Source organism: Pteropus medius, unplaced genomic scaffold, assembly GCF_902729225.1.
Source record: "Pteropus medius unplaced genomic scaffold, Ma_sr-lr_union100, whole genome shotgun sequence".
Lineage (NCBI taxonomy): Eukaryota > Metazoa > Chordata > Mammalia > Chiroptera > Pteropodidae > Pteropus > Pteropus medius.
In genome coordinates this window covers 2,157,897-2,173,205 of record NW_024350319.1, presented here as the reverse complement: position 1 = coordinate 2,173,205, position 15,309 = coordinate 2,157,897, and the positions used below count along the sequence as shown (strand labels likewise).

The window sequence follows — 15,309 nt, the reverse complement described above, 5'->3', positions numbered from 1 at the left end:
GACACAGTGATTTAATAGCATAGAACCCCGGTTCTGAAGTTCCTGTAAAAAATCTCTTTCTGGTCTCAAAATCTCTGGCATAAAAACTATATATTATGTTATTTTTGAAATTACTTTTCCCCTGTCACTTCACTACTAATAATTACCACTTTTGCTAAAATAAAAGGTCACAATAGCCCATGCCTTTCCCGACCACTGTTTTTCACTATTCCTCATGTCTGGTTAAAGAGGCTGTTAGATTCTCCTGTGCCATTGCAGATATAAAAACCTCTGGTGGAACTAGCAGCTTTTTTCCTTTGTTTAATTAAAGATCCCCTGCAACAGCGAATAATTGAGCTGAACCACTACTGTGTCTATGCCTGGAACATTACAATAAAGAAGAAAGCCATTATTCACAGAGAGTGCCAATTTGACATTAATGGGTGTCTCCCTAAGCAGGCATTGGAACAACTGATAGGTTTCCCTATTCTGAGTTTCCTCTGTTAAATGCTTAGCCAGAGTAATGTGGAAATAACCTGAAAGACAGACTCTAAAATTCACAATGCACATTTAGTGAATTTGCACTTACAGAATAGTCAGAATAGTCGGTGGGAAACAGTGGACCAGGTACAGAACAAACAAATGAATGAAAAAGATGCAAAATATAGTCATGTCAAAATTCTGCTAATGGTAAAATTTGAAGTGCTTTTGTTCTAGATTACGGTAGTTGTGCAAAATTTCTAAGTTCTTTTTCTATGTTTATAAAAATATTAACCAAATTGTAATATCAAATCTAAGTATCTTTCTTTATCTATGTTCCCTTCTTATAGGTCTTGCTTTATTTCCTCTTATATGGCAGCAACCTGGAGCCTGTTTTTATATAATAGCATCACTAAGTGCCTGCAGTGGTAAATGGTCTCTTGCCTGCCTTTCGGTTTACCCATCTGGACACCATTCTTTTGGTGAAAACAACAAAAGTTTTACAGACCCCTAGAGTAAGGGACGCCCTCCCCTCTGATGACACATTTTAACATTCAATGACTCTAATTGAGATACTGCTCTTCACGTTTAACTGAAATTGCTAAGGTCTTCTCATTTTGTGCCTAGATAGTCACTGTGCTCTAGTAAGAGCCTTTTATATTACTGGAAACTGTGAATAAACATTTTATCTTTAGGTCCAACAATCCTGCTTCTGAAACTTTTCTCCAAAAGAATATGATTATTACTTAAATACCTTAAACGTAATTCTTGTCTACATGTTTTGAGTCCCTAATAGCCTTCTTTCCTAGCTAAACTGTGAGAGGGTATTTAGTTCTAGGAGTTAAGAGAGCGAAGTCTTAACTCTGACTCAGGAACATATTAGTCAAGTCATCTCGGTCGAGTTACTTCACCTTCTAGGCCTCAGTTTTCATTCCTGTAAAAGGAGGGAATTGGACCATGAGGCAATTTAGGTCCTTAGCAGATCTGAGAGTTTATGAGAAAGGCTTCATTCATGGTCCTTCAGGAGTAGTCACCACGCTCCACAAGATAGGACTCAGAGTTCCATGTCCTGAATTTACAGTTTGAAAACAAGTTTTGTTTGTTTGCTTGTTTGTTTAAGATTGTCAAATTGCAGGTCTACAGTCTATTACAAAGAGTTTAAAAAATAAAGTTGGAAGGACTTTGGGATTCCATTGCTCCCATTTTACAGATGAGGCAACTGGTACAGCTTTTGTCTACACAATAGATTTTTTTTCTCTATAGTTTCTCAAGAATATTTAAAATTTTAATCTGTCTGTCTAGTCTGTTTGATCGGGTCTACCTTGTGCATGCTCACACGCACATACACTCACACACACCACCCTCCTCATGCTGAGTCTGTACGGACTGAGATCCTAGCGACCTTCCCCCACAATGTGTTTTTGGTAATTTAATTTTTAGAATAATAAGAAGCCAAATGATTGGTTTTCCTCAAGAGCCATGCCCAAGTAGCAAACAGAGAGTTGACATTTGCCTGTTGACATACAGTGTTGAAACTGAGGACTGATCTTTATTATCTTAACAGCTTTCTCATTTGATAGCCTTTGATGACAAAAGAGAGATTAATTAGTATTCTAAATTATGCTTGTTGTCATTGGCAAGCAGATAGAGAAAGAGAGGACAAGAAGGCTGATTAGGTGCAGTCTTGGGTGGTTAAAGACTCAGGGACTCCATGCAGCTCCATGCAAGGATTTCATGAGAGTCTTTTCTGAGAAGACAGAAGAGCCCTGGTATTTTAAAATGCAATATTTATAAAAACAAAACTGAGTTATCGCACTTATTGATTTTCTTCTCCTCCACAGTCATTAACCTGTAAAATGTCCCTAAAACAGTCCTCAGCTTATGAACAATAATTGGGCGTTGCACAGAGCAGGGTATATCTAAAATGGACAGGAGAACATGCCTGGCTTCAAAGGAATAATGAGGGAATAATGGAGAAGAAAAGGATCAGTATAAAATGTTTTCTATTCAACTAGATCCTAGCTACCTCTTAGAGCTAAGAAATCTGAAAAATTCTTCTCCTTTGTTCTCTAACAAAGGCTGCTGCAACTGCAGCTGGAAAAAATCAGGTGCTACAGACACCCACACACTGGAAATAGATGGAAAGGTACTCGTTAATCGTTCTCATGCCCATTGGCTGCAGAGTAATGCCCTGAGCTTTGCACTTGGCTGGTTTAAGATTGATTTGCTGAGAGCATGAATTGCTCTGGTATTAGAAAAATAGGATCGATTTTTAAAATAAAAGCAGAAGTGGTGTGTGTTTCCATAAGGCATCAGGGCAAATGCTCCTTGATTTAACGATGCATAGCCATGCCCAAAAGAAGGGAGGTATGATGTTCAGCTGTAGGAATAGGTCATTTCCCTAGAAAGCAGAGTTCTGGAAACAAGCATAATTCAGGGGTATTTGAAAGTTAACAGAATCAGAATCTAAATACTACTCATTCACTTTGAAGTACAGATTTACAGATTCTACAGGCCTTATTAAAGAAAAAATACGCCCAAATAGGTTCATTATACAATAGAATGGCTTTAACTATGAGATCGGAAACCCCTAATCAGACAGGATGATCGATAATTAAGGATCGTTGATCACAACAAAACTTTTCTGTGTCGTGTGTTAAACACTAGCAGTGTGACTACAGAAAATAATAGCTATAGCATCAGATTGGGAAGATAATGATGTTGCTCGCAGAGAGCCAAGTCTTTCAGAGATACGAAGATTCCTTCCTCCATTTATCTTTAAGAAGTAACTTACCAAAGCAATAGTCAAATTATTTCCAAAGCTAATTCTCAAGGGCCAAGTCACCATAGTTATTCTCCAACCATATATCTCTTACAAACCACCTAAGAGGAAACCTTTCTGCTCAAAGCCCAGATATTGGAGGAATTTAAAGAATACCATATCCCAGGAGCCAATGGAGTTGTCCTGAGGGTTTGGGTAATTGGAACTCCTACTTCCATCCCTTCAGAGGTTTTGGCAGAGATGTATGTAGGTAGGTAGATAAGAGGTCACCTGAGGTCCATATAAATACACTTAGCTCATAATAACCTCGGTCTTTGATGGCTATTTTTTTTGGCAACATCTTCCTGAATATTTTTTTCCTCTTAGGCTGTTTTAGTTCTTATTTTAAATAGATTTGTTTTCTTATGACTTAATCTCATTTCAAACACACATAGAGGTGTCCCTAGTAGGCTGCAGAGATTACACTGAAAAATCTCAGTTATGAAAGAGGTTTCCCAGTTAACATCTTACCTAAGAAAGTATTTGAAATGTATTCAGACACCTGGTTCCCTGACCGACTCATTTCTGAGAGGTGTGTCAGCTCCCGGTTCAGCATCCTTTTGAACTGTTTATGAAGAACAAAAATGTATTAACCACCTTTAAAATAGCAAATTATCACTTTACATGTGTATAACTTCTGTCTAAGAACCAAGAGGTTAGATGAGCAGATACCATTAGATAAATGATACTGTTTCTACAAAATACAATACCCCTTGAATGCACAATTATTCCAAAATCACTTCAGGGAAAAAAGGTTTTCTTAAGATTTATTAGAATTAGCATGTATTTCTTTTGAAGATGCAAACGCAGGAAAAGGAATTTCATAGAGGTCAAGATAATTTCACCTGAAAATGTAAGTACTTTTCAAAATACATTTATCAGAAATTAACTCTAATAGAATTTAAATTAATAACCTATACAGTGAGATTATATGTGAAAAGTTTAAAGGAAAACAAAGAGGAAAAAAAGCATCCTTTAGAAATAGGGTTGCATAAAAAGAATAGAATTAAAAGACAGCACAGTATATTTAAATACAATGTAATATATATAACATGCCCTTATTTCATAATAAGCAGCCTCAGTGGACTGACACCACAAATTAAATCATTACAGATGTTTCTACTTCACAGAAAACGTACAGCTGTTAATGTTTCACATTCTATCAAAGACACATAACAGTCAAATGAACCCACCTTGATGTAACCCCAAGATACAGATAACAAATAGTTTGCCTCAGGCATTTTGGAATGCTCTCCTTGCCACAATCCACAAATCCCTTTGAAAGAATTCACAGTTCTGAGAGAGCAATCCCCCGAAAGAAAGGATCGGAAAAACCTTGCAGATTCAGTGGTAAAATAATCAAAACTTATAAAAGACAAAACCTCCAAAACTTAAGGTATTTCCTAATCCAAACAAAGCCCATCTTCGCACTCCATTCTTGCAAAAAGCCTATGCTCTCTGCTTCTTTCTTGGCAGAGTAATGAAATCAGGAATTGCATGAAGGAGCGAGAGCTGTTCAAATGTATTCAGCTGGCTGGTGTGCAGCACTTATGAATTATGAATAGTCCTAGTGGCCAAAGGGGTTTCCACCCTAGCTTAGTCTTGCTCAGCTGAACTCTGCAAGGGAGGAGCAATTCTTTCCTGAGGGGTCGCCAGACTGGGAAATACAGCCATCTTTTAAAAAAGAGAATAAAATGGAGGAAGCTCCATGAATATTAAAGTAAATCCGAAGTCGGTACCCTCCCCCATTTCAACTAGGTGTTCTTAACCCTCTCTCCACTGCACAGGCCGGTGCTCTGCAGATACAGCCTCTGCACAGAGTTCAGCCACTGAAATGGTTCGAAAGTGATGGTGCATTTGATTCATTTACTTTCTGAACATTAAAAAAACGTTTTTTTAAAGGTTTAAACTGTGGCTATTTTCAGGCTAGCCTTTCAATATACGAAAAAAAAATATTTTTAAAGCTATCTTTTTGGAGGATTTTTTTTGCACACCAACGGTGTGCCGATGCATTTAGCCTCCTTTCACAATGACACAAATGGAAAAGAATTTAATTTAAAAGGACTTCATATACAGAAGGCACTTTTCTGCACTCCATCAGCTCATTGATATGCATATCAGATGGCTCCGAAAAAATGAATTAAACACATTTAATCTTTTGATCTAGGATCTAGAGTGTGTTAGGAAATACAAGATATCATTTGCTGCATGAATGGTGAATTATTTGGGGCTAGTAGATGTTACACTTTTTTGGTATTTTAGTGTTACATCTTCTAATTCATATTTAGGAGTTAAATTTATTTTTATTTCATTTTAGCAAGGGAGGGCATGCTGAGAAAGTCATTCCTTTCCTGTAGGTGCTCCCCCATCCCCTCTTTGTCAGCATTAGAGAACAGGAAGTCTGAGACTAGAGCCCTAGGCAGTGGGATTCTCTACCCATGCTCATCTTACTCTCCTCCTTCTCCCTTCTCTCTGTCACCCTACCCTGGGACTTCCAGGAGTTCAAGCACAGCATGGTAAAGGAATAGCAAAGCGCCATGGCAACAGCCCCCCCTACACAATTGCCTCTCTTTCCTATGAGGCAATCTCCTTTCAAACTAGCATCCTGCACTGAGAGTGGCTTCACTTCAAGCATCTAAGCCCCGCTCATGCTACTGCCTGTGCCCAGGACACCAGGCCTTTCAAGGTGAAGCCAATGCAAGTCAGTATTGCTGCCAGCTGGCTCACTGCACTATGTACTGTTCTCAAAGAGGCACAGTCACCCTCTTTCTGGGTAACCCTGCTTGCGTATGTATGTGTTTTCACATGATACGATATGTTAGTAATCGTAAATAGGGATTTCTGAATCAGTCATCTCAGCTACTGTGTTTTACTTATCGAAACTCTGTGCAATTTTGAACTCCAGGTGAATCACATAAGTTCCAAGTTATTTGTTTTTTAAGATAAAATGGCAATCTTAATGGCATCTCATTTTCACTTCTCAAAAGACAAGGACTTATGCTAAAGACTTAGAAGTTGGAAGACAGGTTTCTATGCTCTGACTGATCAGCTGAATTTTGGCAAAGAAGCAAACTTTACTTGGAACATTAAAAAATATCTTGTGAAAAGCATAAAGACAGATCATTTCTTTATGTCTCTGTGCTAGACTTAGCCAAAAGTATCATTCAAATAATCATCCTCATTTTGGTTCCTTTGGTCTCTCTAAAATATTTAGGAAGATTTTGGAATCAATCAGGTTTATACTAGTTTAACAATACCATTTTATCATTGATAAATATTTATTGAACACCTAAAATGTGCCAGGCAAAGCATGGAAGACATAGCAGTAACAAATAAAAATCTTTCCATGCTTTCAATCAACTTTCATCCTCGTAGAAATAATCAGATGGATTAGAGCATGTTAGTTAACCATAACAGTAAACCGCCTGGAGAAGGTGGGGCAAGTTCTTCATTAGCAATATTGGCTCCTGAGCTCAGACTATAGTTGCAGGTAGAAATTCAGTCATAAAAGACCAGGAAAGGACAGACTTTTCTCCTTACTCTCTTTGTATCACCTCCCTTTGCCACAAGACCCTGTTGGCATACATTGTCAGTCGGTCCCAATATAGGAGCAGGAAAATGGCTCTCAACTTCACCTTTCCTGCATGGCTCACAGAAAGGGCCAGTGTTCTCCTGTAAGTAGTTAACAGATGAATATCACCTCCTTCGTCTCATTCCTGACTTAGTTCTATGAGCCTTTGCTGAGGGCATGGCAACACCATCAAAAAACAAAGTCATCTTAAGGCAACCGTAAAACACACAACATGATGAAGTACGCAAATGGCGGTCACTCAGTGTCAGAAACCGACCCAGTCCTTTAAATGTTGCTTAGCAACAACTGCTGGTTTTCCTCCTCCCTAAGGGAAGGCCCAACCACACTGACTAATCATTGCTCTCATCAAAAAGCTTTATAAAGGGTCCACTTATGTCGCACTCTGTCCAATCTGAGGAAGGCAGACACGACCTTCGAGGAGCAGACACGGGGTACCTTTTACATTCTGGTAATGTAGAGTCCCATTAGTATGATTGGCGCTGGCCTGTGTGAGGAGACACGTCAAAGAATGAAATAGACATGAATTGTGTTTGAGGTTAAGGCTTAAGAGACAGTTGGAGAACTCTGCTTAGCTGGGTTTTCAGTGTCTGACTCCCATATGGAAGTTGTTTCTGTTGAACCAGAAGCAGCCACAATGTGGTAGACGAATCTAGACTTTCATTCTCAGCTCTTGATAACAGTCCTGTGAAGGCACTTCATCTCTCACTTACAAAATGAGAGTGATGTATGATTTTAGGATTTCAGCCTCTCAGCCTGAAATTTACTCTATGATAAATTTTGTGGCAGCCTCCTACAGTCTGGACTTATTATTTACCAGCAACCAATATTTCCCAGAAAACAAAACTTTCCAACACTACTGAAAGAAGCAACCCAAATCAGAAATGCTTCAGTCCATAAGACTAAGTCTCCAACAGAGGAAGAGAAGTATTCATCATCCTTCCAGAGTTTTAAATTCTAAGACTTGTGGAGTCTCCCTGTCTACTTATCAAGTTGGGTGTTCAGTCCGAAAAGGAAGGTAAAGATAGCTCTGGAAGGAAATTGTGTCCCAACAAGTAACAGGATTGAAAAGGAGTAGACATTATTTATTTTTTCAAATGCAGTAGAGAAAACTACAAACAGGAGCACACTATTTCAAAGATAAATGTGTTTCTATTAGCTAATGTACACGGATCCTATTTTTCAGTTAAGATTCTGGCTTCACAAGAAAACCCTGTTAGGGCCTACCTAGAAATGATGTCCCCAGAGGAAATGGCCAAAGCCCCTTGTCAACATAGACAAGCAAAGTTTGTGAATGAACTTTTAGTAACACAAATTTTTCCAATGCCTCTTAAGTTTATGCCCAAAACTAGATTCACAAACACTGCAGAAATTGCAGTTATTTTTTGAAAAAGGAAAAAAAAAATTTTTCTACATAAATGACTTAATATTGTTTGCCTGGACTACATAGTCACTACAAAATGTGAATTTTTAAAAATAGGCTACCTTTAATAGTGGGACAGTATTTAAAATATCTGGAATAGCAAAAGCTGAAATTGAATTATATTTGATATGTACATTTTGTTTATGGCTTCAATTTTTCTTTGGCATTAATGCTATATACAGAGATTATTTTCTTTTGAGGCAGATTCTTACTAAGTGATGGAACATTTCATTATTTTTTCTATATTTCTCGTCAGACAACTAGTTGGAGCTTTGTGCAAAGATATACAGACAAGCTAGGAACTCCTTTGGTAATGCATTTTTGGTTACATCAATCACATAGGAGGGGTGGACTAGAATTATCTCAGAGATTCATTCTAGTTCTAAATCTTGATATTCTTATGTGTTTAAGAATAAAACAATCCAGGAGAGTAATAATACAAGGGGCTAGTATCAAGCACATGAAAAAGCTACTTTTAAGACTAATCTAGGATTGTCAGGGGGTCACCTGATAATCACTTAGGAGTGAATCCTAAGTGATCAAAAATATTCGTCAGCCCATCGAAGACTAGATAAAACAAGCACTTTTCTCCCATCGGTAACCTCATGATGAAGTCGGTAAGTGAAAACTGCAGATAAAAAAAAAAGGTGCCAAAGAGAAAGGAAGACAGTGCCAGTAGTTACCCTGGTGGGTGGCCGTCTACGCAGGAGCCCATCTGTGACACAGGAGCCTTATTGTGTGGGATCTTCCTGTTTTTGCAATGTGAAACAACTGCCGAAGTCATTAAAGTCACAATGACTTTATTAGGGACTAAATTTTGACTCATATTTTACACTTTGTTAGTCATAAGTTAATAAGAATTCCCGGGCATCAGGAAAGTGAAGGGGCTGAAAATTCCTCTTGAAGTCACAGAATGCTAGCAGTGGTAGAAGGAAGCCGAAACTGCTGTGGCACAGTTTAGTGAGAAATGGAAGTAAGGAGAGCTTGTCTCTATCTTAGTTTTGCCACTAACCAGACATGTGATCTTGGGCAAGATGAATTAACCTCTTGGGGCTCAGTTTTCTTTAGCTGTGGACTCAGTTTCTTTAGTTGTAAAGTAACTAATTTCTAAGGTTCTTCTGGTAAAAAGAAAAAAAAATTACTTCTTCTGTATCTCTAAGTTTACATGAGAAGAAATGAGGACCCAAAGAAATCAAGACTCTAATTCTTAAACACCTATAATTTCCTTTGCAAAATCTGATTTAAACGACCACAAAAACGGGCTCTTTATCAAACTCACAGTTTTCACAGTTCTTAACATTTCAGATTATCTGACAATGTGCGTCTCATCTCTTGTTTCCTTTCTGTCTTTCCCTATAAACACGACCATCTGTTTGAAATTTGATGTCTAGTTTCTTTAATAAAAATTTGTCCTTTTTGAAAGGCAAATGAAATTGAACAGAGTTGATAACAGGATTAAGGAAAGAATAACATGTCACCGTTCAGTAGCATCTACTTTCCTGGAGACTACAGTTCCATGACAGATCATCCTAGCAAACAATTTCTGCTGTATTACTGTCTGGGGCAAACCCCTGGTACACCGGGGAATACCGTTAGGCCATTCTAACTGTCCACGTGCCAAATAAGAAAGAAACTCATCTAAATACATTAAAATTGAGTGATTCTCTTCTTAACTGACCAGTGATATGGTAATCCACAATAAACAAGTATATAATGAAAAACAAATGTGAATGTCTCTACCATAATTCTGTAATAAAACATTGGCATTTATGATGAAGCTAAAATAGAATAAATTCCACTCACTGGTTAGAAGACAAGTATCTTCTCAAGCGGCATTTTAAAAGTCAAAGTAGGGACAAACCATTAGTGCTTTCATACAGAGACGTGGAAAAAAAAAATCCAAATAATTTAAATATAACTTTGAATACAACTGTTCAACCACTTGAAACTAGGTCTTGAACAGCCCTCAAACTTATTATGTGTTTCTTCCTATCTATCTATCCTCCTTGCTGATGTCCATTTTTCTTAGAATTTCTGAAAACTTTTCAGGAGGTACTTTGGCAAATTTGAGTTGTTGGCCTGATAATGAAATAGTAAAGAGATTTTTTTTTTTTCTCAGCAGATGGCAAAAACTATTGTAGTAACTGATAAAAATCAAGGTTCACTATTTAGTTATTCTTTTGTTTTCCCATTTAAGCATTCTACAACTTTTTCTGTGCATAATGGCTAATATTTAACCTCAAACTTCTAAAGGCAGGTCTAAGGCCATGGGATGTTAATGTGATTCCAAAGCAGATGACTAAGGTCTTTTGAACCATTTCACAGCCAGAAGTTCTACAACCTTTTTATATTTTTAAAATTAGAAATCTTACCACGGATCAGATCCTCGAACCATCCTCTCTTGACTAGTGGAAAGCAAGACCTCTGCTTTGGGACTCTCATTTGTAACTTGGAAGCAATGGTGCAGAACAGGAAAATCACCCCCTCACTCCCACCCAAGATTGTACTTTCCTTTCATTGCCCCATGAGTATTGGTCAGATTTTCTTTAAGAACTGATTTCCAATTTTATTCCAGAAAATCTTCTGGGTTTTTAAAAATCTTTCACTAAGTATTGCCTTATTAAAATTTCCAATATTTTCGCAGCCACAAAAATCTACCATAGCTTGTTTTTGAGATGACTACTTTATCCCTTTAAACCCTTCATGTGGCATGTATTATGTTTAATATTAGTAATATTGATTTCAGTCAGCAACTTTCACATACCCCTTGAGATAAAAGATAAGGGGATGTTTCAAATCCTGCAGAAACAGGGAATTACTGCTTCTAGATTAGCGTTTCCCAAGGCTAGAATAGCTCCCTAGCCTGGAAATTTTCAAGATCAACTCTTAGAACCCTCAAATAAATAAAGGAAAATCCTGGGCTACGTAGACATATCCTTTCCTTCCTTGAAAGCACGTTACCTGTTTTGATATTTTGGTATTTCTATGCTAGAATGTGCACTGGCAAATTGAGAAGCGTCTGCCACAGGTTGGAGATTTAAAAATAATTTTAAACCATAAATGATGTAAAAAGTAGTCTTAAGTGATTTTATTTTTTAAAAAAAGAGATAATTACATTTGTTTTGCATTTTGTTTTTTCTATAATTAGCTACTATAATTTAGAAGAGATGAATGGATGCTTTGCATAACAATGCACCCCAAGTATGGGTTTGTTGGGATTATGAAGGCTTATAAAAGTAATTCAGAGTTGGATAAATAGGTCACACATGACATAGAGGTGATTCTAGTTACAGGTTGATCTTACCTGTGGGGTCTAAGAGCATAAAGAAGACTCTAGCAGCAGATCCAACAACATTCTAGCATGACATAGAATCAGCTGTGCATTCAACTGAGTCTGGAAATAAGATCCTGTACTATCTGAGAAATTTGGCAAGTTGCTGAGTTTCTTGAAGACTAAGTGTTTCCATCTTTAAAATAGAAAGGTTAGATATAATGTATGTAAAGTGATTGGTAAGGTGGTCTGAGACCGTTGCAGGACTTGTAATTTATTCTGCAGGATTTGTACTTGAAGCTGAGTTTTGTTTTTGAATTTTAAAAGAATATGAGGTCGTGATATCTTCTTCGCTTGGATTTGCATTTGGGTGGAGGTTTCGGTTGGCTCTTTGGCACCCAAACTCTTTTCTTCTCATTGTTGACAACAGCTTGTATAATTAACTATGATGCTGTGCTATGTCATATAGATTACATGACACAGGATTTACTCATAGGAGTTCTGGCTCACTGGTTGAATTTAAATTATTCACCAGTCTAAGGAGTGTAAACCAGAATTGCCAGAAAGATAGATAAAGCCTGTCGAATGTAACCATAAGTCAAAATGGCCTTATATTAAAGCCATATCACAGAAAAAGCCTGTTTGGAGATTTGCAGCTGTTGCTGTCTGTTCATTCATGATTCCATGACTTAGCCAATTTCCTCAAATTAAGAGACTTTAGAATGCTTTATGTATTAACCAAAAGCCATGAATGGACACAAATTTCCTGACATGAGGATAATTGCTCCAAGTATGCATTTTGCTCAGATTTCCACAGTTGTGGTTAATCCAGTAACAAATCTGAAGTAATTTAATATGTGGCTGGGGTAGGAGTGAAAGGAGTATCAGCAATATGTCAGGAATGAAAAATACAACCAAACAATGGCAGAATGACTAAGTTGCTATTCTCCAGACACAACAGATATAGAGTGAAGCTGAGTTTCAGACATGTGTTCCTAAGTATGCTTCCAGCTGAGTGTGCAGTAATTATTGCCATCACTAAAGGACTTAGACTCTTGTCCACAGGATGCAGACTTTTCAAGAGAAAGGTACGCCGAATACCCCAATGCCAAACCAAACGGCAAAGATGTGCTTAACATTTCTGGTCACAAGGAAAGAACATTTGTCCCGGTCAACTTCGTTCTCTGTTATCTGACTTTGAATTTGGGAGAAGTTGCATGGAGCAAGATTTCGAAGCTTCTGAAGGTACTGTAAAGAGTCACTCTGAAGCAAGTGGGGGTTTTGCATTCAACCTAACAATCAGAAAAACTATAATTAAGCTTGGAAAGCACTTACATGTAGCATGGTGCAGTATAATAGGAAACAGGTTTCCTGGGTTCTAATAGATTTGCCACTAACGACATAGCTGGTCCTAGACAAATTAGATTAAGTTTCTGAGCTTCATGCAACTGATCCAACAAATATTTATTTGAATGCCTACCAAGTGCCTAAAGCTATTCTAAATGCTATACCTACAAGAGTAAACAAGGTAAACACGATTCATGTCTCCAATAACCTTACAGTCTAAGGAAGTAAAAACTAAGTTTTACAATAAAACCCCAAAATCATTAAACTGTGATAGCAAATTGTAAAACAAACAAGCTGTTGAGTTAAGGTCATCAGAGAAGTTCTCTCCAAAGAGATAACATTTAAACCGAAGTCTGGAAAATAAGGAGTCTTGGTTGAGCTCTAGCTTTAAAATGTAATGATTATATATAGCTAGTAAGTCATAAATGATAATAAATTACCTTGTGACTTTCCTTTAATTTTTAAATCATTTGACTTTGGAGTAAAGAGAAAAAGATTTGATTCTACGCATCGCTATTTAGTAGCTGAAGAGCTTGGAAAAATCAATTATCTCTCTTGCATCCTGGTTTCACCCTAAAAATGAGGATATAAGACTTTCTTCAAGGTGAGCATCATATGAGATAACAAAGGGAAGAGCCTAAGTAAGCAGACAAGGGCTCTTTAGATACATTTCCTTACATGCAACCCTGGATCTGGCAACACACACACAAAATACAAATATTTACACACTTAAAGAGAGCCCCTTACTTAATGTTCTATCTTAGCATCACAGGAAGCTTTGGAAGCAAATAAACTTTAAGCGAAGAAATGAGCCTTAAAAATCCCTACATTGCCCCAAAACTAATGTTTCCTCAGGCAGAACCAAAGTTCCTGGGGGAAATGAAGTCCTGGATCATGGCTGGATTTGAAAAGCAGTGATCAAAAAAGAAAAATCTCTCCTGGATTATTCCTTAATAATATCTCCTCCTCCTTTCTTTCTTTTATAAAAAAGAGCTCATATTTTACTCATTTTAGCCCAATATATTTATCGTGTGTGTGTGTGTGTGTGTGTGTGTGTGTGTATTATTATGTCTTGCCTTGGCGTGTGTGTTTGAGAGAGAGAGTGAGAGAGAGAGAGAATATTCTCCTGCTCAGGGGTTCATGTTTTTATTTGTTTATTTTTGGCAAGATTCTACTATTTTAGGATTTAGTCAGCGTCCTGAAGGGTCTTTTTTGAAAAGCAATATGTGACCTTTCTCAGTTTGAAATTTTTACTATGTCAGGCATATAATACACCATTAGACAATGACTTTATCTCAATACCTTAAACATACGAAAGAAAAATATTAGTAAAAGAGCGTTTTAAATTACTGCAATCAAAATAAAACATTCTCTGAAATTAAACTATACTGATTTGAAAATATTAACAAATAATACTGGTAAATTTTAATGAGATATCATCAGGGAAGCTTCTGTGCAATGGGTAAGAAAGATGCAAATAAATTTCGTGCAACCAGATCCAGAGTGTGTTAAAATACAGCAGGGAAAAATTCAGTGGCAGCTCATCCTGTCAAGAACACAAATAATGTACTGCACCTGGCCAAGACAAACATATCCATTGCATCAATAAACTCATGCATATCTAAATCACTCTGACTCAATTACAGATTGGAGCCAGCTGTAGCAATTTCAATGGATAGGAACTAAGGCAAGAGGGTACTGTGCCCTTTCAGCTTGGTAGATGGGTCACATTCTGGCTGGTTAAATTGACCCTTCTGGGCTGTGAGTCGGATATTTAGAATAGAAGTTGGAGTCCATTTCATTAGTGACCCCTTCAGAAGGTTCCTTTCTCATAATCAAATGGACATGCAAAAGTATACTGGAAATGTACATTATCACTGAATGGTTTAAGCATGTTCCATGAATTTAAATTTTTTGAAAACGCTAAAAAAAATATTTCCTTCTTCAATATGGACGAGGTCATTAACCATCCTAGCAGAAAAAAGTTTAATTATCAAAAGTCCCCATGTCAACAAATTTCTTAAATGACCAAATCAAAGAGTTTTTGAAATAATCACAGAGAACTTTTTTAAAATAGAAGAAATCCCAAATCAGCTGCCACCAACTGACAAAAGCCATCACTCGCTTTTCACTTCTCTCCTTACTGTTGAAGAGAAATAGAGCTGTGCCTCCTTGAACACTTTTTAACCTTACTATTGTAAGCAAACATGGAGTCTCAAAAATTTGAACACAATTTCAGGCCTCAATATCTTGCAATCTGGAGCAGACATAAATAAAACATCAGATAACTAAAATTTTAGCTATGATATTAAATGACATGGTAGGTAAAAGCATGGTCTATGAAAATCTGAACAAAGCCAGAGTAGTCAAGGTAAAATTGCAAAAAAAAAAAAAAAAAA

General features: G+C 37.1%; 1 protein-coding gene across 1 annotated transcript in view; it reads right to left on the bottom strand.

The window, feature by feature from the left end:
* LOC120583186 (cAMP-specific 3',5'-cyclic phosphodiesterase 4B) overlaps nt 1–15,309 on the bottom strand; it is a 39,822-nt gene that overhangs the window by 13,745 nt on the left and 10,768 nt on the right. The window contains exon 2 of the mRNA XM_039838507.1: nt 3,752–3,845. Within this exon, the coding sequence (XP_039694441.1) occupies nt 3,752–3,845 (94 nt within the window). The remainder of the gene's footprint in view (nt 1–3,751; nt 3,846–15,309) is intronic.